A 27,120-nucleotide genomic window follows, 5' to 3' on the forward strand; every position below is an offset into this window, starting at 1 on the left:
TGAATTCAAGGAGTGAACCCAAACGTAGAGGAAATTATATTGTTCCTTCAGCACCTAAACAGAAATGAGTGCAAGTTGCTTGGCCTTCGGTCTGATGGTGGGAAGTAAAGAGTACAAACAGAACTGCCTGAAGTGGCATGAGTGACCCTGTGTCAAATAATGGGAGACTGTGTGACGAGAATTTATCTTTTTACATCTCGGTAATACGTGTGCATATCCACATCTGGTTTTATTACAGCATTAATAGAGCTTAATTACTGTTCACTAGACCTGATCACAACTTATTTACTTACCTACTTACTTAGTATTTAGATCACAGCTCTTTTAGAGAGAGACATGCTGAGAAGAATGAAGGATGGGACACCGCATCATGGCATCGTCCACAGGAGTGGCTCTTAATCCTTTCGGTCTCAGGACCCTTAGCTCTTGAAAGTTACTGAACAACCCAAACAACTTTTGTTACTGTGGGTTCTATCTATTGATAGTCACTGTATTAGAAGTTAAAACTGATAAATTGTTAAGTATTTATTTATTAGTTCATTTCAAGATGATGGATTCATATAATGAATAATAAATGAACATAACAGATTTTATGGAAATAATATTTTCTAAAACAAAACATGTAAAAGTGCCACTTGCAGTTTTGTAAATCTCTTTAATATCTGGCTAAATAGAAGACAGCTGGATCCTTATGTCTGTTTCTGCATTTACTTGAAGGAAATCCAGCTTCACATATATACGTGGCTGGAAAATGGAGGAGTCGGGGCACCTGGATGGCTCAGTTGGTTAAGCGTCTGCCTTTGGCTCAAGTCATGATCCCAGGGATGGGATTGAGCCCCACGTGGGGCTCCTTGCTCAGCGGGGAGTCTGCTTTTCCCTCTGCCCCTCACTCCACCTGTGTTCTCTCTCTCTCAAATAAATAAATCCTAAAAAAAGAAAGGAAGAAAGAAAGAAAGAAAGAAAGAAAGAAAGAAAGAAAGAAAGAAAGAAAGAAAGAAAGAGGGGCGTCTGGGTTGCTCAGTCGTTGAGCGTCTGCCTTCGGCTCAGGGCGTGATCCCGGCGTTATGGGATTGAGCCCCACATCAGGCTCCTCCGCTGGGAGTCTGCTTCTTCCTCTCCCACTCCCCCTGCTTGTGTTCCCTCTCTCGCTGGCTGTCTCTATCTCTCTGTCAAATAAATAAATAAAATCAAAGAAAGAAAGAAAGAAAGAAAGAAAGAAAGAAAGAAAGAAAGAAAGAAAGAAAGAAAGAAAGAAAGAAAGAGAAAAAAAGAAAGAAAATGGAGGAGTACATTAATAGCCTTTTTGGATAATTGTGGATATTCTTTAGTAAAACACCAAAATTTAACAATGTTTTCTTAAAATATTTTCTTAAAAGTTATGTATAAATAAACTCTGTGAATCAACTTGTCATACTGTGTTCCACTAAAATTTATTGGTCTTTCTTGCATTGTGAATAGATATTTTATCTGTGCATGAATTTGTAACATCATGTACTGTTTATTTAGAAAATACTGGTTCACCAAGTTGTGCATATCTTCAAAATGTTGGCACAATTTGTTATACAATATCAAAAAAATAACATTTTTAAAAAAATTAGCACTGGTCTCATCAAAAATGTCTTTAAGCATTGAAAAGCTGGCACGCTTACAGAGTAGATTTGTTTTTCAAAATCCTAATTTTCTCTTTAAAGTTCTAATTTTATCATTGCCAACAAATGCTTTTAGTTGTTTTTCTTGAAATGAGAAGCTCACTTTGCTCATTTCCAAGAAAATATTTGATCCAAGTCCGAATATCCAGTTGTCAGTTGCTCTTTTAAGTAAAAATGGTGCTCGATGAAAAAAAGTGTCAGGGCACTTGGCTGGCTCAGTCAGTAGAGCATGTGACTCTTGACCTCACGGTCGTGAGTTCATGCCCCACATTAGGCATAGAGCTTACTTTAAAAAGCAAAAGAAAAAGTGTCTAATTCAGTTTGCAGCTCAAACCATCGCACAAGTGCTTTTCCAAAAGAAAACTGCATCAGAAGTTCTTGCAAATTTTCCATTCTGTTACACCAAACATTAAAAGAATGTGTACTCAGGAGTTGAGATTAACTATTAATCGCAACCTAATTTTCAATAATATGAGTATAATTAATAATTTTTATTTAACAACAAGGTCATTCTTAAGAAAAATTGGCATTTTAAAACTATGCACGGTGGTAAAGAAAAAAATGATTACTGTCACCATTTACTGCCACAGCCTTCATTTATGCCAAGAACCCAACAATTTTATCCATCAGTGCAAATGTCAGAGCAGTGAAAAAGGCAAGGGCAGAGAGGGGCAGAATGAGAGAGAGAAGCCCAAGCAGCCTCCATGCCCATCGAGGAGCCCAACACAGGGTTCTATCCCACAACCCCGAGATGCCGACTGAGCCACCCAGTCGCCCCCTTATATCTTGGTACTATTATAAAATAATTTTGACTTCACTGACCCCCTGGAAGTGTCTCCGGGGCCCCAGGGGTCTGCAAACTACTTCCAGCATACCTGGTCCGCAGCACAGGTTGTAGAAGAAAATTACCTGGTTGTCCAGATGATGGCAGCAGAAGGTTTTAGTCAGAGAAAGAGAGGAGGACCGCGGCCCTGACAAGGAAGGGTATGATGTGTTTGGAGACCATCCTGGGAGAGGGTGTACCCGTTTAATCACAATGCAACAACTACAATACACATCCCCACCCCCACTTATCTTGGATTAATTTCACAGTTGATAAACAGTTCTTTAGGGAACAAATTGCTTGAGTTTTTAGGTCAGTAACCTGTGGGCACTTGTTATTTCATTGGAGAAGAATGGATTTCAAGACGTGCTAATTTTACATGTAATCAGAGCACTTACTACTCAATCATGTGTTTACTTATGTATGTTTGTATTTATTTATTTATTTATTTATTTATCTTTAAAGATTTATTTATTTATTTTAGACGGGATGGGGGCGGGGGAGAGAGAAAAAGAAGCTCAAGCCGACTCCTCGCTGAGTGTGGAGCCCCACTCGGGGCTTGATCTCACGACCCTGAGCTCATGACCTGAGCCGAAACCAAGGGTTGGCTGCTTAATGGAATGAGCCACCCAGGTGCCCCTCATGTGCTCATTTATTAATGTTTCAACAAATAACTTCTTGAGCCACCTGGAAAGACAAAGGCACTGTGAATAGTAGGCGTGATCAATCCACATTGGTTGCCAGACAAAGAAGGTTGAGAGAGATGAGGACAAAAGCTAACAGAGACATCTCTGCCTCCTTGGACATGGAGAGAAGCCAGCATCAAACAGACCACAAAGGTCAGAATCCGGTGTCTGCGTGTGAGCCCTAAGTGGAACACCGACTGAACTGGGTCAACAAGTAGCTCCTCCTCGCTGAAGCTGCGGGGTTTGTCAATTCCAGGCTGGGTCCCTAGCTCCGACGATCCCCATCCTTCCTCATTCCTGTGGCAAAGTGTCCATTTATCACTGTATCAAAGCACTAGCAGAAAACACTTTTTAAAAATCCTGTGCCCTTATTGAAATGTTAACCTTGCATTTGGCTTGAGAAACTTCATTCTCTTTCAGGTGGATGATGGTTATTTCCTGAAAGGTCTGAATTAGCTCGTGAGTTTTATTCTTTTCAGACCACTCATTCAGTACAGAGCAGACATTGAATATTTTTGCCACCCAGAATCTTTTCTCCCTTCCTCAAGGACTAGCCCCCAGTTTCCTTTTGCTGGAGCCAGACCTTCTTTGTTCTTAGTCTGTGTGGCTTGGGAAGGGGCCGATGTCACCCGCTTCCCCAAACAAATGTTCTATCTGCTGGCCATGATGACTTGATTAAGGATGGGCAGGTGACTCAATCTAGGCAAATGGGAGTGAAAGCCAGAAAATTTCTTGAAGTTTTTGAAGAAAGAAGCTCTCCTTTACTGTTGGCGTGGCTTACAGAACGTGGTTCAGGTATACAGGTGCAGGCTTCCAACCCTCCATTAGGAAGGGAGAGTCTGACTGCTAACAGAGCCCACAGAGGTGGAAACAGCCAAGAAGGAGGGATACTGAGGCCTGATCTTAGCCCCTGGCTTCACATTATTGCTTTAGCCATGTAGTGTTGGAGTTCTTATTGTTCTCAAGCAAGAGTCCTCACTGATACATCTCCCCACCCCCTAGTACCAGATACAAATCTACATAGAGAACCAGAGAATCCAGTTTCCAAAATATCACACTTGCAAATCTTCATGCCTTTGTTAATTTATCCAGAATTAATTTTTCCTTCTTTTCCATGTTTCCTTAGCATGCTACAGAGAGCTGATATTAAAATACTTAATAACATTTCATGTTGTGATTTATTTTTATACTTGTCTTAGATTTTGAGCTCAGAAAAGGAACCATGTCTTTTTTTAAAATAATTTTTATTATGTTATGTTAGTCACCATACAGTACATCCTTAGTTTTTGATGTAGTGTTCCATGATTCATTATTTGCGTGTAACACCCAGTGCTCCATGCAATATGTGCCCTCCTTAATACCCACCACTGGCCTAGCCCAATCCCCCACCCTCCTCCCCTCTGAAGCCCTCAGTTTGTTTCCCAGAGTCCATAGTCTCTCATGGTTCATCCCCCCTTCTGTTTACCCCCCCCAAACTTCCTATTTCTTATGAAAAGGAACCATGTCTTAATCATCCTTATATTTCTAGTACCTAACAAAACATTTAGCACATATATCTGACAAACTGTGGTCAAACTATATTTCCAGAGTGGGAGAGAAGTTTAACAAAGGTCTTCCATCTCTGGAGACTTCCAGCCCAGCATCAGTCATTTGCTTGACGTGTGTAATAGAGATCCCAGCCCTTGGTGTCTTGGTGGGTTTTAAGCCCATTTCTCCTTAGATCCATTCCTGGACCTTTCCACTGATCTGCTCTGGGTGGCAGAGGGGAGAATCTCATATTTTCACATTATCTGGCATCTGGCTACCTTCCACCAATGAGCATTAATGGAATTTGGAGAGCAAAATAAAAGGAGAACCCAGAGTATTTCTCCCCTTCTCTCTGCCTGAAACCAGATCTCAGGTAATGGCTGTGTCTCTAAAAAATAACCAGATCCTGCTAATCAGACCTACTTTAGTGTCAACTTCATCTGGGTTGCCATGGCTCCTGAGCTCTAGGAATATTGTCTCCTTCTAAGGAAGGTGAGAGCAACCGGCTCTTGCTAATTTCTAGGTTGCTTCACTGTCCTTTTGGTTTTTCAGTATCTTCCCTTGCCTGTGTAATCAATTCCAAGCATTGGTTCATCTGATCTCACCGAGACACAATGAGATGACAGAAGGTAAGGGGTTTCTGCTTGTTACAATGCCTCTCGAGGAAGGCAGAGGTGAGTTTCTAGCCACAGCAGAAAAATCTCCAAGTAATTCAATTCAATAAACTGTTTTTTAACTCAAAACTTAATTCACATAAAATTTAATCAGTCAAGTTAATAAAAAGATCAAAATTTTTGAGTTAATGTATGGCAGCATACATTTAATTTTTGTTACAAATAATACAGTATTTGATGTTTCCACTACGGACAAACTATGTTGCAGAAAGAACAAATGCATTGAACCTTAATTTATCGGGGTCAGGTTGCATAACCTTCTTGCAAACTTCTGAGGCATCCTCTCACAACGTTTCATCACTAGTTCCCCATGGTCAATTGGAAATTGTTTCTGCCCATTTAATTCACAGAGATGCCCGTCTACATGAACTAATGCAATAACGCATGAACTAACGCATTCTACTCCCCAGGGCTTGCTATACATCAGTCATGGGGTGCGGTGTCAGGGTACAAGTAGGTATGAGACACGTAGGTAAAATTGTGTAGTAGTGCAAATTCATCCTGATTATCCTAACACTCAGGTCGTTGGCTGTCTTATATCATGTTAACATTCCTTCTGTCACAGACTGTATTCCCACCAAAGCCTGTCTCATCCAAAGATCAGTTACCTTCAAGTGCAAATGACTGGTGGCAACTTAAACAATTACCCTCTGAGAGGAGTATGAATTTCAATGGGTAAATCTTAATATAAAAAATGTAATCTTCTTCAGTGGAATTTGAAATGAGAGCAAGTTGAGGTAGTTATCCAAGGCCCAGGTTACCTTCCCGACCTCTGCAGTAAGACCACTATTCCTTGGCCTACATTTTCTGCAGCCCCACTCTGAAGGTATTAAAGTTTTTTACTAAATATTCTATTCCATTGCCACTTATGGTGAAATGTGTATAGGTAATGCTACATTTTCAATAACCTTGTGTTAGAAATAAAGGACTTCCCTATGAACAGCCCAGTGAGTATTTCAAAATGTAACCTTGCTCTTCCTCTTTCCTTCCCTTCTGTTCCCTTCCCTTTCCTTCCACGTTCTTCCCTTCCCTTCTCTTTAGGGGTCAAGGCAGCCCAGCACAGGACACCACAGCCCAAGCTGAGTGAGAAGGGTATCCATGCAATGTGGGGGTGAGAGGCTAGAGGTGGTGATGGTTACATACAGAAGAACTGGCCAAATAAATAAAGTGTTGAGAATAATGGAAGCCTGGTTTCTTACTTTTGGAAAAAGGAATTACAAATACGGAAATGGGATGGGGCTCCTCGGTGGCTCAGTCAGTTAACAAGCTGACTCTTGGTTTCAACTCACATTGTGATCTTAGGGTTGTGAGATCAAGCCCCACGTCTGGCTCCGTGCTCAGCACAGGGTCTACTTGAGGATTCTGTCCCTCTGCCCCTGCCCCCACTCGTTCTCTCCCTCTCTCTTTCTAAAATAATTAAACTAATCTTCAAAAAAATACGTGGAAATGGAGAACTAGAATGAACCCTGCAGTGTTGGAATGAAATTGGACATACGAGTGTGATATAGATAAATATAGAAATATAGGTGTTGCACCTGTATATACACATTATATTTGTGTGTGTGTGTGTGTGTGTGTGTGTGTGTGTGTGTGTGTGTGCACGCGTGCACATATGTGTGTACACATTCCCAACTTCTGTTCATGGAGAAAATCTAGGAGTAGTAACACACTCAATGAGATTATCTAGTACCCAAACTGGTTTTCTCAATACTATTCTCCACTAAAAAAAGCCAGGGTTCCTTGGAAAATTATTGATCTCAGGCCTGGGGAAGGGAAAGACTGAGATGAGCCAGGAATACCAAATTGCTGTCAGAAACTGGGACATGTCAAAAGGACACAGAAGTCATCCTGAAAATGCTCCTTCTGACCACATCAAGAAAAAATTGTGAATGAGAATAGGTGAGATAATAGTGATAATAGCAATAATGATAATAACAGCTTATAACCTACTGAATAAATTAGGAATTGCTAAGTCCATGCTAGAAAAAAATAATTAATTAAAGATTTAATGAGGAACTGGGTATTTGCATGGTCTCAGAGCACATCCTCACAAATACTTGTTAATTACAAAGGATAAAGTAGCAATTTTGCAATGGAGAAACCTAGCAGACATTGTCTTAAGTGATGAAAGTGAATATTCTCCATAAGAGAACAAATCAAAATTCGTTGCCTGATAGGATGGAATGAGAAGAGTCCAGCATTCAGCATTGCTTTTGTGATATTCCTGCCAATGATATATAACCTGAATCTAATCACAAGGAAACCTTGAACAAACCCAAATTAGGGGACAGTCTATAAAATAACTGGCTTATCATCTTCAAAAATGTTCATGGAATGAAAACCAAAAGACTGAAGGATGGCGCCCAACTGAAGGGAACATGACAACATGAATCAGCTATTCTCAAATGGATCAGATGGAAATAATAAAGCAATGTTAATCTTATGGTTGTGTTTTGTTTTGTTTTGTCTGTTTTTCTTCATTTTTATTTCAATTCCAGTTTGTTAACCTACAGAGTAATATTAGTTTCAAGTGCAAGATTTAGTGATTCCTCACTCACATACAACACCCAGTGCTCGTTACAAGTGTCCTCCTTAATGCCCATCGGCCATTTAACACATCCCCCCGCCTTCCTCCCTCCAGCAACCCTCAGTTTGTTCTCTGTAGTTAAGGGTCTGTTTTATGCTTTGCCTCTCTTTTTTTTCCCCATGTTCATCTGTTTTGCTCTTAAATTCCACATGAGTAAAATCATACAGTATTCGTCTTTCTCTGATTTGTTTTGCTCAGCATAATACTCTCTAGCTCCATCCATGTCCTTGCAAATGGCAAGATTTCATTCTTTTTGAAGGCTGAGTAATATTCTGTTATACATATATACCACCTCTTCTTTATCCATGTCAGTGGACATTTGGGTTCCTTCCATATTTGGCTATTGTTGATAATGTTAGTATAAACATCAGGATGCATGTATCCTTTCCAAACAGCATTTTTTTATCCATTGGGTAAATACCTAGTAGTGCAACTTCTGGATCATAGGGTAGCTCTATTTTTAACTTTTTGAAGAACCTCCATACTATTTTCCAGAGTGACTGCACCAGCTTGCATTCCCACTAACAATATAAGAGAGTTTCCCTTTCTCCAAGTCCTTGCTAACACCTTTGTTTCCTGTGTTGTTAATTTTAGCCATTCTGACCAGTGTGAGATGATACTTTATCATGGTTTTGATTTGTATTTCCCTGATGATGAGTGATACTGAGCATTTTTTCATGTGTCTATTAGCCATCTGGATGTCTTCTTTGAAAAAATGTCTATTCATGTATTCTGCCCATTTTTTAACTGGCTTGTTTTTGGCATGTTGAGTTTGGTAAGTTCTTTGTAGATTTTGGATACTAACCCTTTATCAGATATGTCATGTGCAAATATCTTCTCTCATTCTGTCAGATGCATTTTAGTGTGGTTGATGGTCTCCTTTGCTGTGCAGAAGCTTTGTATCTTGATAAAGTCCCGATAGTTCATTTTTGCTTTTGTTTCCCTAGCCTAGGGATGTATCTTGAAAGAAGCTGCTACTGCCCAGGTCAAAGAAATTACCACTTATGTTCTCCTCTAGAATTTTGATGATTTCCTGTCTCACATTTAGGTCTTTCATCCATTCTGAATTTATTTTTGTGTATGAAGTGAACATGTGGTCCAGTTTTGTATTGCAGGTGGCTGTCCAGTTTTCCCAACAGCATTTATTGAACAGACTGTCTTTTTCCCATTGGATATTTTTACCTGCTTTGTCACAGATTCGTTGATCACATAGTTGTGGGTTCATTTCTGGGTTCTCTATTCTGTTCTACTGATCTATGCCAGTACCATACTGTCTCAATGGCTACAGTTTTGTAATAGAACTTGAAGTCTGGGATTGTGATGCCTTCAGCTTTCCTTTTCTCTTTCAAGATTGCTTTGGCTATTCAGGGTCTTTTGTGGTTCCATACAGATTCTAGGGTTATTTGTTCTAGCTCTGTGAAGAATGCTGGTGGTATTTCGATCGGGATTGTAGTAAATGTGTAGATTGCCTTGGGTAATATAGACATTTTAACAATATTTGTTCTTCCAATCCATGAGCATGGAATGTTTTTCCATTTCTTTGTGTCATCTTCAATTTCTTCCGTAAGTGTTTTACAGTTTTCAGAGTATAGATCTTTGACCTCTTTGCTTAGGTTTATTCCTAGGTATCCTACGGTTTTTGGTATGATTGTAAATGGGATCAATGCCTTGATTTCTCTTTCTGCGATTTCATCATTGGTGTATAAAAAAATGCAACAGATTTCTGTACATTGATTTTGTTTCCTGTGACTTTACTGATTCATGTATTAGCTGTAGGAATTTTTTGGTGAGTCATTGGGTTTTCAATATAGAATAACATGTCATCTGCAAAAAGTTTAACTTCTTCCTTGCTGATTTGGATGCCTTTTATTTCTTATGGTTGTTTTAGCTATATTGTAGTCACGTTGGACAATGTCCTCCCTCATAGAAAATATATACTAAAGTTTGTGCGATGATAGAAACGTAGGTCGGCAACTTATTCTCAAATAATTCAGAAAGAAAATGTACTGTGTTTGCATTTTTTTCTGTGAGTTTGAGATTATTTTTCTGTATAGAAAGTGTAAAAATATAATCTCATTCTGTGTCTTGCATATACGAGTCCCTGATACAGTTCAAAGTTTGTCTCATTTTCTTTATTGTGATTGAATCCAACTTAAATTAAAATACAAAATGAACATAAAGCCAATACAGGTGTGGGAAACAAAAGAGGTCTATACTAGTATTTACACTCTTTAATCTGTTTAAGAGATAACAACTTCAACATACACTTAGACCTTTTGCCCCTAAGAGATAAATAAATTAACAGACAGTCTTCAAGATCATCAGTGCTATGTAGACTTTCTTAGTCTATTAAGGTCCAATTTGCAGCACAGAACCAATGCAATACTGTAGCAGAAACCATAAATTACAAAGTAATAACTCTCATGCAAAGTAATTAAAATCCTCATCACACACTCCTTCAAACAGAACAACGCATTTTCTCTGAGGAAACAGACTTCTTTCTCTGACTAGGATACTTCACAACATGCCTTTCCAAACTAAAGAAACACCCTTCCATTCAACACTGGTAATTTTCAAACCATTAAAACATCTGGCTAACAAGTAGATTTAATAATTATTCTTTTTAGAAGAAACCATTCTTAAGGGATAGCTTATATTTTACTTGTTACATTAACTGATAGTGCATTTAATCACAAGCAGCAAGATAGTCACCAAAGATATCAAATAAAAGCATTTTAAAACATTCAATTCACTAAGTATTTACTAGATGGCGATCTCCTGCAAGGCTTAAGCTAGATGCAATGAGGGAAAACAAAAATGAGCAAGGTATCAGCATTAGACTTCAGGAGCTTATCTTCTGCAACCGAGGGCGGCTTTATTACACAATTTACTGATATTCACTTATCCTATCAAGAAGACTGTGGCAGAATAATTTGGATTATCAAAATCTACAACCGGAGGAGGAACGGTGTCTGAAACAAACTGACAAAATCAAGGAAACTCAGCTAAACTTCTCTCGGATGACAGAAGTGTACCTTGTGTTCAAGTCTTCAATGTGGTTAATAGTGTCATTCTACTTGCACCAGAGAGAGCAAAAGACCTTCCCCAACCCACCTTCACCAAAAACAAACAAAAGTATATAAGAAACAATAGGTTAAAATGAATTATCAAGAGCCAACTTACAAAATTACTTGTGAGATTGAGGGACATGTATGAAAGGGGAGACAGGCTTTGCCATGGAAATGGGTTGAAGGGTTTATGGACCGACTGTGTATGTATACGAGACCCAAGTAAATATTTTCCACCACTTGACAGAACAGTGACCTACACAGGACTGCTCCCTGCTCTGTTGCCAAAACACAGGGGAAAAGTAAGCAACCTATTTATCATGCCCTTGGGCTGCTCCGCGGGCCTGGTACCTTGCAATCTGTTAGTTTGAAACCATATCAATAAACTGGCAAGCATTGCAACTAGTCAGTTATTAACCTGTTTATCATTAACATTACTGCATGAATGTGATACAGGGCACGATTCATTAAAGTTTAAACAGTCGTTGATATCCTGAGGACTTAATTGGATGGGTTAATTTTGAGCTAAGGAGTAGACACAGTGAGTAATTATATCCCACCCCCCCTAAGGCTCATATTGTTCATTTTATTAAAGGTACCATGCAATCAGGATCAACAACATAATCCAAACAAAAATTCACTTTAAAAGGAAATATTATCAACTTTTTATGAATTGGAATGATAATCAAGACATTAAGCAGACTCACTTGTGTTGAAAAAGATATCACAATCTTATCATTCTGGAAAAGATTTTAATTTTTTGACCAAACACTACTGAGAGATATGACTGAGTCAATCTCTAGGGCAAGGGAAAATTTTTTAATGCGTTTGGAGGTTTTGCGATGCTTGCCATGTTTTCACATTTTGTGGTTGAAGTAGATGCATTTTGTGGGTCTCAACACACATCAAACAATGTTTACTGTTTGAACACCCGTGAGTGCATCTGAGACGTGTGAGTTAAGTTTGATTACAGAGATCTGATCTTCTGAGATCAAAAAGCTGAGAGCAAAAAGGTACCCGTAAATCAGAATTCTAGGAAAGAGCCGTTAGTAGGGATTTTTGTGTTTTGTTTTTTCTCCACAGACATGGTTGGGGTGGTCAGCTGGTGACAACTTTTAATGGAAAGAGGCTCTGACTTTTCGGCCCTTCAGAGGCTGTGGAGGGCGGTGATTGCTCAGCAAAAAGGCCGCTGCTTCGCCCTCGGCCGTGCAGAGAAGAGTGCGGAACGTGGCCAGCTGTTGAAGACAAGAGAAGAGTTGGCTTCAGTGTAGAAAGTCACACCAGTGTTGGTGAACTGCCCTCCATAGAAAGTTATGAAACATGTAACCTTTCCTCTACCAGGAACTAAACTATTGCAGTAAAAGTGTTCTAAATTATGAGTCATATATATAGTAAAACACCACTTCTGCTAAGTTCTCACCACTACACAAATACCTGTGGGTCCAAAAAATTAAGTTCCATAAGCATTCTTGATCTGATGATCAAAGTAATATGAGGAAAGAACATTTAGAATGTGGTTCAAAGAGGACATATCTAGGAATCAGAGAATGTCACCTATAAAGGCAGAATAGGACAGTGGAAAGGTCGCTGTACTGGCTTTCAGAGTCCTGGGTCTGGCACTGACTAGCTGGGTGACCTTGGGCGCCGGTCTTCAGTTACCTCATCCATAAAGTGAGGCACTAAATTATATGATCTCAGTAGGTAATACTGGAATATGACTCTCGGAATCACATCGAACACGTACCAGTACTCCTGGACAACATGGCCTCAATTTTCCCGGCAACCTTGTAGTGCCCGTCCTATAGAATATTGATCTTTTAAGTACTGTTTTCCTTAAGCAGTGATTTTGCTCTCACCATACTAGAGCCTTGCAAACAACTAACCATGGTAAACGCTTGGGCCCTTCAACCTCTAATAATGTTTAAATACAATTTCAGTGATATAGGCATATTTCTCATCAAACAGGCTTAAGTTTTCTTATTACAAAAAAAAATGCTGACTTATCTTACAAACTTCATACAACACACAAAGCGTCAAGAAGAAAAAGAAATTCCTAGTAATCACATCACAAGATATTATCACAGTTAACGTTATAGAGTATATCCTTCCAGATGTTTTTATATATATAAACTCATGAACACACACGCACACATACATGACGTTTTATTATAAAAACAGGCTCAAGTATCATGCTCTTTAGAAACCTTTTTTTTTACTTAATATATATCCTATATATATATATTTGCATGTCAATAAATATAAATTTATGCCACTATTTTTAATTGCTGAAGTTTTCTACTTTAAGCATGTTGTATAAATTATTTAACAATTCTTTGGTGATTTAATACAAGTTATCAAGATTTAGCACAGGTCTACAGTAGTAAAAGGAAGACTGGGTAAACTAGCTGAATAATTCTACTTTTTGAAAACGTTCACCAAAAATATATTACCAATTAAGTAAGTTTCTGGTGTTTGTTTTGCTATTTCATTTGAGCAAAGACAAATTATTAAATTATTGAGAATAAAAGCCTCCAATCTCGGCACACCCGGGTGACTCAGTCGGTTAAAAATCCACCTTCGGCTGAGGTCATGATCCCAGGGTCCTAGGATCAAGTCCCGCATGAGGCTCCCAGCTCAGTGAGGAGTCTGCTTCTCCCTCTGCCTGCTGCTCCCTCTGCTTCTGCTCTCTCTCTCTGACAAAAAAAAAAAAAAAAAAAAATTTAAAGCTTCCTTCTCTAAGCTGTGCTAGTCACCCAGTCGCAGAATCAAGCAAATTCGCCCTAGGATAGGGGCGCCTGGGCGGCTGAGTTGGTTAAGCTTCTGCCTTGGGCTCAGGCCGAGGCTCCCAGGATCCTGCCCCGCATCAGGCTCCCTGCTCAGGGGGGAGTCTGCTTCTCCCTCTGCCCCTCCCTTGCTCGAGCTCTCTCTCTCTCTCTCAAATAAATCTTTTTTAAAAATTCATACTAGGACACATCTATTAAGTTTCTGTCATCATCATTTAGCTGAAGTCTGAAATATTTCTTGTACAGTACTAGCCAGGATGGGAGGCAGTGGGGATGGAGGTCCTCCGTAACAAGGAGGACACAGTTTGTCACCACAGTCCACGGAGACATGTTCATGCATCATATACAAGCAGCCATGTCTTTCCACTGGTGGTACTTTGAGGGGTCTTTTAAAAGGGTACAGATGTGGGCAAAATAAGACAAATAGTTACCACTTACTATTACTCATATTTCGTTAGACCAGATGATGGCTAAAGCCAGACGAGACTTAAATAAATCCCTGGTAAAGTCAAGCAACAGAGGCAAATAAAATCTAACCTCTGGAGCCACAGGGAAAACACTCAGCCTCCCGCAGATCATGGGGATCAGGTCTGTCTGGAGTGGCCTATCCAGGAGGCTGTGCAGGAATCCCAAGGCCTGAATCAGGGCTCCGATTCGCTGGCCTCCGCAAGCATGACTTGCCTCCCAGGGAAGCTGCCCATTCCTCTGAAGATCTTGGCTTTTTTTTTTTTTTTTTTAAGATTTTATTTATTTACTTGAGAGAGAGAGCAGGAGCAGGGGAAGGGGCAGGGGAGAAGCAGGCTCCCTGCTTAGCCTGATGCAGGACTCGATCCCAGGACCCCGAGATCGTGACCTGAGCCGAAGGCAGACGCTTAGCCAACTGAGCCACCCAGGCACCCCTCCCACCCTCCTTTGACTCCTCTGCAAGTTGATCATGGCTCCCTACCTCTGTAACACCTGAACCTCACCGGAATTTACTCTAGATCTTTCTCTGACCTGCCTGCACATTTTGGTGAGATTCACTGAACCTGCACTGATCCCTCACCAAACCCCTTCCCTTTTTGGCTCTGATTTCCCTCACAATCACTCAGCCTAGCTACGTAGACCCTGCACCTGCCAGTCCCTGCTCAGATTTGCTCCTCTTGACTCTGGTGTCCTCCACCGCCCCACTAACCTCAAAATGTACACCCCCAGCTGGCCCTTACCAGTCTCATTGCTCTCTGGGCCCCTGGGCTTCTTGCAAACAGAAAATCTGCCGCTCTGTCACGAAGGCTGATACCATCTACACGAGTCCCGGCAGGAGTCTCCCCAGATCAGCCTGAAGGCTGAGATGGGTATGATCTGTTTTGCTGTTTTTCTTGGCTCTAACACTGAAATTTTAATTTCCTTATAGAGCAACCCCAGTAAGCAGAATATTCTTTTCTAATGTTCTGTAAATAGCTTTGCTTTATGTCACCATAGGCTCAAATGTCTAACAGCACTCCAATGCCGACAAAGCTGGGTAATAATAAAAGTCAAACCTCCCTTACAGGACCTGGTGGCCCAGGTACTGCTCTGAATCCTCTATACACATACCTCACCTCATCAATGATTCCCTCTTATCCCCATTTTAAAGATGAGGAACTTGAGGGACAGCTAGGAAGTTTCAGTAAATAAGCCATCTGGCAAATAAGTCATGCACTAACCACAGCACTATATTGCATCTCTAACTGTTTTTTTCTATTTTCCCCTAATCTCTTTTCATGAACTTTTTATTATGGAAACTTCCAAACATACATAAAGCTAGAAAGAGCAGCAGCATAAAGCACCACAAACTCAGCACCCGGCTTCATCTGTCATTCACACACAGCCCACTTCCTTTCATCTATCCTCTCACTCCTTCTCTCTTTCCACCTCCCATCCTGCCCAAACTGGATGATTTTGAAGCAAATGCTGAATATCATGTCACTTCAGGTGTAAACATTTCAAAATTGATCTCCAAAATATGTAACATTTCTAACTCTAATAAGGCCCCCAAAACAAACTAGTTAGTCTGGCTTCTGGACCATCGGGTCCCGACTAACTGGATTGTCTCCGATTACTCCAATTACTACTACGAAAAAATGCTCAACATTACTAGTCACCACATAAATGCAAATTTTAAAAATCACATATACCCACCAGAATGGCTAAAGGTCAAAAGACTGACAACATCAAGTGCTGACAAGGATGTGGAGGAACTAGAAATCTCATACATTGCTGGTGAGAATGGAAGAAGGAACAGTCACATTAAAAAACAATATGGCAGTACCTTATACCGTTAAACATGTAGTGCTAGGTATTGCCACAAAACATGAAAATATGTGTCCACACAAAATTGCATATGCCAATTATTCCTAACTTCCAAATATGTACAGCTATTATTCATAATAGTCCCAAACTGGAAGCAACCCAAATATCCATCAATTGGTAGATTTTAAAATAAGGTGGTATATCCATATCATAGAATATTACTCAGTAAAAACAACTGTCAGTGAATCTCAAAAACATTATGCTAAGTAAAAGAAGTCAAACACAAAATCTGCATACTGTATGATTCCATTTAAATAAAATTCTAGAAAAGGCAGAATCCTAGTGACAGCATATCAGTGACTGTCTAGGGCCATAGGTGAGGAAGGAGGTGGAGAGCACAGAAGTTTAAGGAAATGTTTTGGCTGAGGGATCTATTTTATATCTTGATCTAGTGGTTGCTGCATGGTAATATACAATAACGAAAATCATCAACTGCACACTAAAACTCATGAATTTTATTGTATGGAAATATCGTAACAAATGACAAAGAGAATTTTTTTTAAAAGAACATAGAATTAAAGCCAAGTATTCTGCACATTGAATTCAGCAGATGAGCAAGCCAATTTAGATAATTTAGGATAACCCAAAGAAACTTGGCAGAACAGTCAGCCTTCCAAAGAGAATGACAGATCTATTATCAAAACTATCCGAAAGCGTATCTGTTTACTGGTCTGGCAGTTAAATTAAGCATTTCAATAAGTGACTCTGGGGACAAAAATGGGCTTGAATTAAATAAAAGAAAATGAAAACCATCTGGTCTGCACTTTTGGTCAAACAGTGACTGGGCAAGAAATAACAGTAGAAAAACCTGGAAAAAAAAATTGGCACTAACTTGCTAAAAAAAGAATTTAATCTCAAAGCTAGTGACGTTACATGGTAGAATTGGAAAATACAAAAAACAATGTGTCCCAGGGACTTCAAAAATAAAAAGCAGCTAAAATTGAGATTAGAAATTATCTTTTGGAAAGTAACCCTTAAGTAAGTGGTATACACAAAAGACATGTTCATTTCACCTTATATAAAAGAGATAAACAACTGAATAACCATCTCAACCCTCTCATGTTTTGGATTTTCTTAATAACCTTTTTAGTTTAGAACAGTTCTAGATTTACAGAATTATTGCAAAGATAGTACAAATAGTTCTCATAAGCCCCACACTCAACGTGCCCTATTATTAGTATCTTATGTTAGTATGGTACACTTTTCACAATTGGTGAACCAGTATTAATATGTTATCATTAACTGAAGTCCATCCTTTATTAAGATTTCCTTTGTTTTTACTCACGTCTTTTTCTGTTCTAGGATCCCACTAGGAAACAACTTTACATTAGTAGTCATATCTCCTTGAGCATTTATTGAAGATGACAATTTCTCAGATTTACCTTGCTTTTGATAACCTTGACAGTTTTGAGGAGTACTGATTGGCTATTTCGTAGAATGTCCCTCAGTTGGGCTTTGTCTGATGTTTTTCTCATGGTTAGACAGGGATTGGACTTCTGAACTATCTTTGGCTTCATTCTTTAACTCTTGAAATCACCATAATATCATGTTATAATAATTTGGATTATTATTCAGATAATCATTTCCATCTGGTTAAAAATGAAATGTCTGGGGCACCTGGGTGGCTGAGTCAGTTAAGTGTCTGCCTCCGGCTCAGGTCATGATTTCGGGGTCCTGAGATCAGCCTTGTCCAGCTCCCTGCTCAGCGGGGAGTCTGCTTCTCCCTCTCCCTCTGTCCCTCCCCCCTCCTTCTGCACTCTCACTCTCTCTCTCTCTGTCTCAAATAAATAAATTAAATATTTTTTTAGAGTGAAAATGTCTGAAAGTATTCGGGCTAGAGTAGATGTAAGTGAATTTAAGTAGATAACAGTGAATTATCAATCATACTAAAGCTCTAAAATATAATTATTTATATACTCTACCTTATAAAAACCACATTAATAATTAATATTAATTAATTGAGCCTCAAATTAGATACAGTAACGAAACCACAGCTAGGTAAGCATGACTCCTAAACTTACAGCGCATCATTTTTGATTAAGAGCTTTATGTATTTTAAGAAACTAAATTATATATTTTAATACATTCTCTTCCAAATGGCAGGTGGATTTCAAAAAGTTATTTTCCGGGGCACCTGGGTGGCTCAGTCAGTTAAGCATCTGCCTTTGGCTCAGGTCATGATCCCAGGGACCTGGGACTGAGCCCTGAATTAGGCTCTCTGCTCAGCAGGGAGCCTGCTTTTCCCTCTCCCTCTGCTGCTGCTCTGCCTACTTGTGCTCTCTCTCTCTCTGTCAAATAAATAAATAAAATATTTAAAAAAATAATTTTCCAAGTGGCTTTAAGAGATAAAAATATCTTTGAAATACAAGGGAAAAACATGATCTCCTATTATTACTACCTTGATGTTGTAACTTATTAATTCTCACCACCATCTTGTTCAAATTTAACAAAAGAATGTAAAAGTGAACAGCTTAGCACATGAAGGAAAGAAAAATGTGCTCTGTTAGTATGGCCACTGAATCAGTGACAGGTCCTTTTTCTCATGACACAAAGCATCTTATTTATGATGGGAAAAAGTCACAAGAATTTCCATGTCAGTTAAGCTCTGGACTTCAATCCAGACTTTTACAAAAATGCTTTGATTAATATGTCCCAGATTATTATTTGTCTTTAATCCTAAAGATAAGGCCAACAGAAGTTAGATGTGTTCAACTCCAAGGGAAAATGTTACCTGACATGACCTTGGTAAAGGTAAACCAGCTCTAGTCTTTGGGGGCAAAAAATAAACAGCCATGGGGCGCCTGGGTGGCGCAGTCGTTAAGCATCTGCCTTCGGCTCAGGGCATGATCCCAGCGTTCTGGGATCAAGCCCCACATCAGGCTCCTCTGCTAAGATCCTGCTTCTTCCTCTCCCACTCCCCTTGCTTGTGTTCCCTCTCTCGCTGGCTGTCTCTCTCTCAAATAAATAAATAAAATCTTTTTTAAAAATTTAAAAAATAAAATAAAATGAACAGCCACGCAGGTGGGCAAGCCCAGAACAGAAGTGCTTGATTAGCTGCAAAAATTAGTAGACTATGATCTTGCTAAGATTTTGCAGCAAGTAATTCAAAAAGGAAAACAAAAAGCAAAGAAATCCCACCCAGTACAGCATCCATCAGAAGACACAGCAGCCACTTGTGAGCTAGGTCAGTCACACAGGTCGTAGACCCAAGCCGACTTTTGGCCATCAAAGACAGCCTGAGCCTGCAGACGGCTTGCTTATTGCGGGGACTCAACACGTTTATCAGAAAGACAAGTGAAGGAATGTCTTCACTAAAACAGCACAGGTAGGCACCCAACAATGTCTCAGTAAATGCTTAAAGCCCCTCAAGCAGCCCCACAAAAGTCTTGTCCACAAAAGCCAAGAGACCCATTGCTGTTGTCACTGCTCACTTTCTGATTGCGACATCGTCTGTAGGAGGAGCAGGTCTAGGGACTGAGGTCAAAAAGAAGAAAGACCCCTTTTAAGAGTAGCCTTTCTCCTGATTTTCCCATTTATATACCAGCCTGTTTATATCTCAGCCCCCCCCCAAAAAAAAAACAATGATAGCCTTTAAAGTCACTTTCCTCAGTGTCTGTATGCACATTACATTTCAAAGATTGGGGAGAGAAATCATCTAATCACAGAAGGTCAAATAAGAAAGGGACATAAGTTTTACCTGGTCCAACCACCAATCTGATTAATGAAGGGAAAATACAGGCTTTAACTTGCCCCCGAAATTAAGGGTAGGATGGATTTTTTTTTTAAGTTTCGGTCCAGTTCCCTCTAGTAAATCAAGATCAACCTTGAAGAAGTGACATACCTGTTGAGAGCTGATATTTATAGGTTGTTTTAAAACGATCCATGTGACACTCTCGAGAAGAGGTGGGACTGTAAGGGAACCAGGATATGTCCAGTAGTCCCAGGATGGAGGAAGCAGAGATAATGGGTCAAAATTTGTGAATCGAGTTTGTTTACCCTGGTGGAGAAAGAGAATTCCCATCAATTACAATGGGAGAGCTTTACGCAGCCCTCAAAAAGAAACCTACAGCCAATGAAAGACCATTTTACTGGAATTCTTTAACTCATGGAATTATTTAGTATTTGTCTTTGTATCTTAAAAAAAAAGTTTCTACCTTAATCTAAAACTTTTAGGTGAAGTAGCACATCACCTAGATTTATTTAAGAAGCACAAGATTTGTTTTAAATGTGTTGCAATTAAATGCTGATGTGCAAAACCCCAATACCAAAAATCAATCATGCATAGATTCATTAGTAATGATTGTAGATAATTTAAGGCCCCTTCATAATTTTCAAAAGACAAATGTTAGTAATAGGTTGATTCTGCTCTATCCGTCAAGCATGTTCCACACCTGCTTCAAAGCAGATAGCATATGCTTTATCTAAAGTCTAAGGTATTAGGAGAAGGTAAGAAACTCAGGAGAGAACAAGGAATCCATTAGTCATTAGCAAATAATATTTCGTCTTACCTTTTCTTTAATAGAATCCAAAATGTCAGTAATCTTTTGCAGTTGCGAATTATGTTCACCAATCTGAAAGCACGAAATTTCAGAAGAAATGGTTACTGTAGCAGAACAGGTCTGGTTCACTCCATTTCAGTCACTGGTTTTGAATTGGTTTTTTGTTTTTTTGTTTTTTTGTTTTTAAACGTATGCCAGCCCAGAACAAACAGAGATTGTTCTATAATGAAGCTGTCTTTCACCTGCAGGCTTTATCATGCCAGCAGAATCTGAGCAACAAGGTAATGTTACTGGCTCCACAGCTGAATTTTAAGCTTGATTCCAAAACTAGTAGTAACAGCGACATAGTTTTTCAGCTTTATGAATGTTTAAGATGCAGGTTAACTTCAGAGGAAACTCCCTTAGGAAACTCGAACATAATGCTATCCAACCAGATGTAACCTTCAGACCTTAGATCCAAACTGACTCTTGTGACATCAAAGCATTAAAAAAAATACCTCCAGGGGCGCCTGGGTGGCTCAGTCGGTTACGCGTGTGCCTTCAGCTCGGGGTATGATCCTGGGGTCCTGGGATTGAGTCCCACATGGGGCTCCCTACTCCGTGGGAAGTCTGCTTCTCCCTCTCCCACTCCCCCTGCTTGTGTTCCCTCCCTCTCTCTCAAATAAATAAAATAAAAAGAAAAGAAAAAATCTCCCACTTTCAACCCAAAATGATTTAAGGTCCTGAACCAAAACGATAAATTATCATGATTAGAAATCATCATCAGAAAAATATATGTACCTCTTTACGGATGTCCTGAATCTACCTAAGATTTTCAATCTTTCAGGATTAAAATATAATCTCTTGTCCCACTTGCATTCCACCGTCACCAGCAGACTTGGTGGCCAAAGGCAAGGAGCCGCTGCCTTTCATCCCACCCCCCATCTGCCCTGTACTTCCCCCAGTCCCAGCCCCAGCGAGTTACAACATCACACACAGAGTTGGTGGCAGAGCAAAAGCGCCCAGCCCTACAAGAATGCGGTCACAGTGGGAGCTGAACGGCCCGATCCACCCACGGGGATTATAACAAGGATACTTGCTTCACCACATGTGAATATGAGACAAAGGAAAAGACAACAACAATTTTTTTAAACTGTTCAGTGTGTTTGAGACAACAAACCACGGTGGTAAAACTAGTGCTTCAGGATTCAGGAACTTGAACTTCACCCTGTCCTGTATCTCTAAATACTGTGTAATCAGGAAGAGCCTAGAATAAAGATTTTCTTCTCTGAATCTCAGTTGTAACTCCTGCTACTATTGTTGCAGCTGTTGCTGCTGCTGTTTCTATTCACATAAAAATGATCAATGGACAGTAAGAGGAGACGTAAGGCAATACTCCTACGGTAGTTCTGGGCTATTAGAGAAATCATAAACTAATACATAAATGTTTAATATTAATTTCAAAAGGAAAACATTAAACTTAGAATGAGTTTACTATTAAAAATGGTAGACTATCCTTTCCACAACTGAAACTCTTTATCCAACACGGCTGATGAATTATTTAAAATGAAATCAGTGGATTCTCACCTGCAAAAATACTCCCAGGACGGCTAGTCCATCTGGCTCATGAGCTGCCTCAACAAAGCTGGGGTATTTATCTGAATTCCAATGAACGACATGGAGCTGAAAGGGAGGTATGCAACATAATTCAAATGTTATTTTTAAAAAATCCTTAAAAACATAAATGGAAATATAATATCAATATAGATGTTCTGGGGCTGTGCACTCATGTGTATAATGCATTCTTCACAGAACCCACCTATTTGCTTTTGTCCAAAAGCCAAAGACAATCACCATGGCCACTTGTAGTCTGTGGTGTACTATAGGAAGGTCTACAGCACCAGATAGAATGTTCTGGACCATCCTGCCAAGCCTCTTTAGCCCAAGCAAACTCCAACCATTGCTCCTGAGTGACAAGGCTCCTCCCTAGCCTTCCACAGGTGGGATTGCAAGAGAGCAGCCTTAGGTCAGATGTCAGCTGGTAGCAGAGTCCATGAAACAAGCTTAGGCTCACAGGAGGTGGGGAGAAGTCAACTGAAGGTTTGCAGTGACAATTCTGCTGCTAAGGATAGTACCAGTTGTTCCTGAAACTGCCCAGTCAGATGTTCATCACTGTCCTTGAAGACTTTTTGTGACTTGAAAGTGCAAATTCTCCTTAACAGCACTCTTTAAAGCAGTATTCACACATGTATTACCTTCTATAATTATGTTCAGGTCCTTTGCTGATAGCGAGTTTTAATGAGGACAAAGAGGCTTTGTCTAGGAACAGGAACTAGGAACCAGACATGTCTGAGGATGAAAATGAGAGGCAGTTGGTGTTACTGAGGTAGGGGAAAGGAAGGAAGGGGAGAGGGAAGGGTTGGAGAACCTGGAACTCTAGAAAATAGAAAATACACCTACTACACTCTTGCGAGTGGTGTCCTGCAAAAAGCAAAGGGGTCCTATATGTTCTGCCACTGTAAACAGTACAGTGTCCCAAATACACAAACAACTGTGAAAGACTGTAGAATAACAAAAAGGCAGAAACCACTCTAGGGAGACCTTCATTCCTGATTAAGGGGAAGAACAAACTAAGATAGATGCCGAAGGGCAGTGTGCCATGCTCAACCGATTTGGCCGAGATCATGAGGACGCCATGTTGTCCAAGAACCCCTGCATGAGGAACTGACTTCAGATAAAATCTCCTTTCAATGAATCCTTTTGGCACCTCACGGAATAAACACATATGAAGGGTTTCATGCACAAATCACTTTTCTAGCTGTCTCTTAAAAGAGAGAACTGAGTATGTTCAAAGACATGGTTTTAATCCCATGCTTTAACTATAACTTCATATCTTATAGGCAACTAATATGGGGGAATTTCTGGATAAATAAGAATTATCACAACTAGTGAGCTACAAAACTATAAAACAGCCCACCATCCATAAACAATCAAGGAAGGTTGTGGGATCTGCAGACTGAAAATACAAAGGTGGATCCCTGTAGTGCCACGTTCTAAGCTGGTGTGAGATAGCTGGAGGAGGAACGAAACCTTGAAAACACTGGATGATGAAACAAAATTCGTTTGGTTCACATGAGATAGATGACATTCCGCTTAAGGGAGGGGCTGAAAAGAACATTAAAGTTGTTTTAAATGGCTCTGTGCCAATCCATCAGCTCACTTAGTAAAAGATGACACCAAAGATATAAAAAGATGTGAAATGATGTCTTTAGGTTCACAACAACAACTGATTAAAAAATGAATACCTAACTAAAGAGAGATTAATCTATATACTGTTTTGCTGGTTAAAAAACAGCAACTATTTAGGGGTGCCTGGTTGGCTCAGTCGGTTAAACGTCTGCCTTCAACTCAGGTCACAATCTCAGGGTCCTGGGATCAAGCCCAGCGTTGAGCTCCCTACTCAGCAGGGGAGTCTCCTTCTTCCTCTCCCTCTGCCCCTTCCCCCCACTTGGCTCCCACTCACTCTCTCCAATAAATAAATAAGTTAAATTGTTAAAAAGAAATAAATAAAAAACAGCAACTCTTTAGAATATTATGGGAAACTAGAGCAAGAAAAATCTTTTTTTTTTTTTTTAAACAAGCCTTTCTCTCTCCCACACACCTTGCCTAACTGGCACCAATAGCTTCAGAGGGACTGATATTACCTGTATTAGCATTTGTATTTGGTTTTGGGAAGGTTAAAGATTGTGTTTATTTATTTGACAGAGAGAAAGAGCAAAAGCAGGGGGAGCAGCAGGCAGAGGGAGAGGGAGAAGCAGGCTCCCCGCTGAGCAGGGAGCCTGTTGTTGGCCTTAATCCCAGGACCCTGGGATCTTGACCTGAGCTGAAGGCAGCCCCTTAACTGACTAAGCTACCCAGGTGCCCCAGCATTTGTATTTGAATTAAAACTCAAACAAACAAATAACAAACTCATATTTCCTGACTAAAAACAACAGCCTCAGTGATTTCAGCAAATGACAAGATGTCCTAGAGGCCACAAAAATGGAAATGAGAAGATTATTCCCTGTTGGAAAATAATTTCTTTTTTTAAAGATTTTATTTATTTAGTTATTTGTTTGAAAAAGAGAGAGCATGAGCATGGGGAGGGGCAGAGGGAGAGGGAGAGAGAATCTCAAGCAGGCTCAAGCAGACTTGCTCTATTCCGGGACCCTGAGATCATGACCTGAGCTGAAATTGAGAGTCTGACCCTCAGCAACGGAGTCACCCAGGTGCCCCAATAATTTCTAAATAATAGTATTATTCAATGTTAGCATTTTTAACTGCATACTATTGATATGTAATTATGTTTAGCATGCCAAACATCACCATTAATGTTAAAATCATAGTTTAACTATCAGCTACATATTTAATATGCTTATTATATAATTTGTACAAACTGTAATCAGATGAAGTTTTAAATAATGGAGTGGATTATTAGTCTGCTTTTTATAGATGCATAACTCTTAGGATAAGGTTTTCCAACGATTTAGATCACTTTAATCTCTCTCTATAATGTCACAAATCATCAGATTAGACCCAAAGTTAAGTTTTTACATGGAACACTTTAAATGGTTTTTTCCTTTCATTTCTTTTCTTCTTCTTTTTATTTTTTAAGAGGGTACAACTCGATGACAGTCATGAAGTTAGGTACAAAATTGGCTAGAAAAACTAATTAAGAATCATTTCTACAGCTGAGCACAAAGGCATTCTTTTGAACCTGAAACCAAATGTAAGTGATTCCCAAATACCTCCAGCTCCAGCCTGGACGTCTTCCTTAAACTCCAGGTCAGTAGCTAACAGCCTTCTGGAACGTGAGCCTAGAATATCTAATAGACACCTCAAACGTAATGTGTGCACAACAGGACGTCAGCTTCTCTCTGCAACCTGTTCCTCCCCGGACTTGCCCATCTGAGTAAATGACAGAATGATCTTCATGTTTGCACAAGCCGAAGTCTTAGGAGTGTTTCTAGACTCCTCTTTCTTCTTCCTTCAATCTTCACACCCTTTCATTGGCAAGTCCCACTGATTTTCTTTCCCAAACATATCCTGGGCTCATCTAGCTCTCTTCAACTCCACCACCCCCGTAGACCAAACCACCATCCTTGCTCATTTGAAATACTTCCATAACCTTCTAATTTGTCTTCTTGTTTCAACATTTGCCCAACCACTTCTCCACACAGCAGCTAGTTATATTTTATAAAATATAAAGTAGAACATGACATTCCCCTGCTCAAAACCTTCCATTGTCATTGTCTCAATACGTTAAGGGTAAATTCCAAACTTCTCACCATGCCCTATAAAGCCCGACAAGGCATGGCCCTTGCCTGCCTCTCTAGGACACAGCTTATAACCTCTCCCTCATTAATTTTAATCCCAGAAGCCAACGCCTTTCACTTCTTCAACATGCTAACTTCATATCTGCCCAAGGTCATCTGTATTTGCTGCACCCACTTGCTGAGGAACTGTCTAGATTTTCTCATGATGAGTTTTCCTAACTATTCAATCACACTACCAGATCCCATGGCACTGTTCCTATCAAAGAACTTACCATATGCCATTTATTTATGTGTTTATTGTCTAACTCTAACACCCCACAAACCCGGAGGTCTGACCCAGACTTCCTCATTCTCCATCAGCATTCCTACCTCCAACCAGAAACAATGACCCCCCACAAACCAAATCAATCAACAAATCCCACTGAGGTTGCACTGGCCGCCAGCACTCCAATTAACTGCACTCTCATCTATTACCTGGAACCTCCCCGAAAGCCTCCTCCCTGGCTTCCCTGATCCACTCCTGCTTCAACCCAATTTATTCTCAAACGGTAGCATGAATATCTTTAAAATGCAAATATGATCACTTCATGATTCAAAGCCAGTTAATGGCTTCCCACCACACTTAGATTTAAGTTCACAAGCCCTACCATGATTGATCTTTGTAAAACCAGGCCCTCCAGCCTTTCCAACTTTATCTCTGGCATCTCTCCTCTTCGTTCTTCATGCACTAATCCCACTGGCCACTCTGTTCTTCCAATATGTGATGTGCTTTCCCACCCCAAGTCCTCACACATGAGTCTATGCATGGTCCCTGCTGTCTCTGCCCTTTGCCTGGCTCACTCCTGTTCATCTCGTCCTTCAGGTTTAGGGATGAGGGACTCAGCACAGGGAAACACTCCCGGGCTCATCCTTACTTCCTCCCATCACTCCCTCAGGATGAGCACGAGTAAGCTGGACAAAGATGAGTGACACGATGGGGTCACAATGAATTCTTAAAGAGTGAATGAATTCATGAACAAATAAACAAATAAAGTAAGAAAGAGCCTTGAACACATATTAAAGAATCTATGAAACTCCAGCCAAAGCTTTATCTACTTCAAGAAGGAAAGTCTACGAAGATGTCTCTCGCTCTGCAGGTCAGGACCCTGAGCCTCTGAAAAATTTCAGGATAGGAGTGCCCTTTTCAAGAAACAACCTGC

At 39.9% G+C, this 27,120-nt stretch overlaps 1 protein-coding gene across 1 annotated transcript in view; it reads right to left on the reverse strand.

Annotated features, from left to right (window-relative positions):
- Positions 1-10,070: 10,070 nt before the first annotated feature.
- Positions 10,071-27,120, reverse strand: part of CA13 (carbonic anhydrase 13) — a 30,078-nt gene continuing 13,028 nt past the window's right edge. Inside the window, exons 4-7 of the mRNA XM_045806039.2 lie at positions 22,194-22,289; positions 20,637-20,699; positions 19,970-20,125; positions 10,071-12,249 (exon numbers count right to left, since the gene is read on the reverse strand). Of these exons, the coding sequence (XP_045661995.2) occupies positions 12,130-12,249; positions 19,970-20,125; positions 20,637-20,699; positions 22,194-22,289 (435 nt within the window). The 3' untranslated portion in view covers positions 10,071-12,129. The remainder of the gene's footprint in view (positions 12,250-19,969; positions 20,126-20,636; positions 20,700-22,193; positions 22,290-27,120) is intronic.

This window comes from Ursus americanus, chromosome 9 (genome assembly GCF_024610735.1).
Source record: "Ursus americanus isolate L20-20 chromosome 9, mUrsAme1.1.p, whole genome shotgun sequence".
Taxonomy (NCBI): Eukaryota; Metazoa; Chordata; class Mammalia; order Carnivora; family Ursidae; genus Ursus; species Ursus americanus.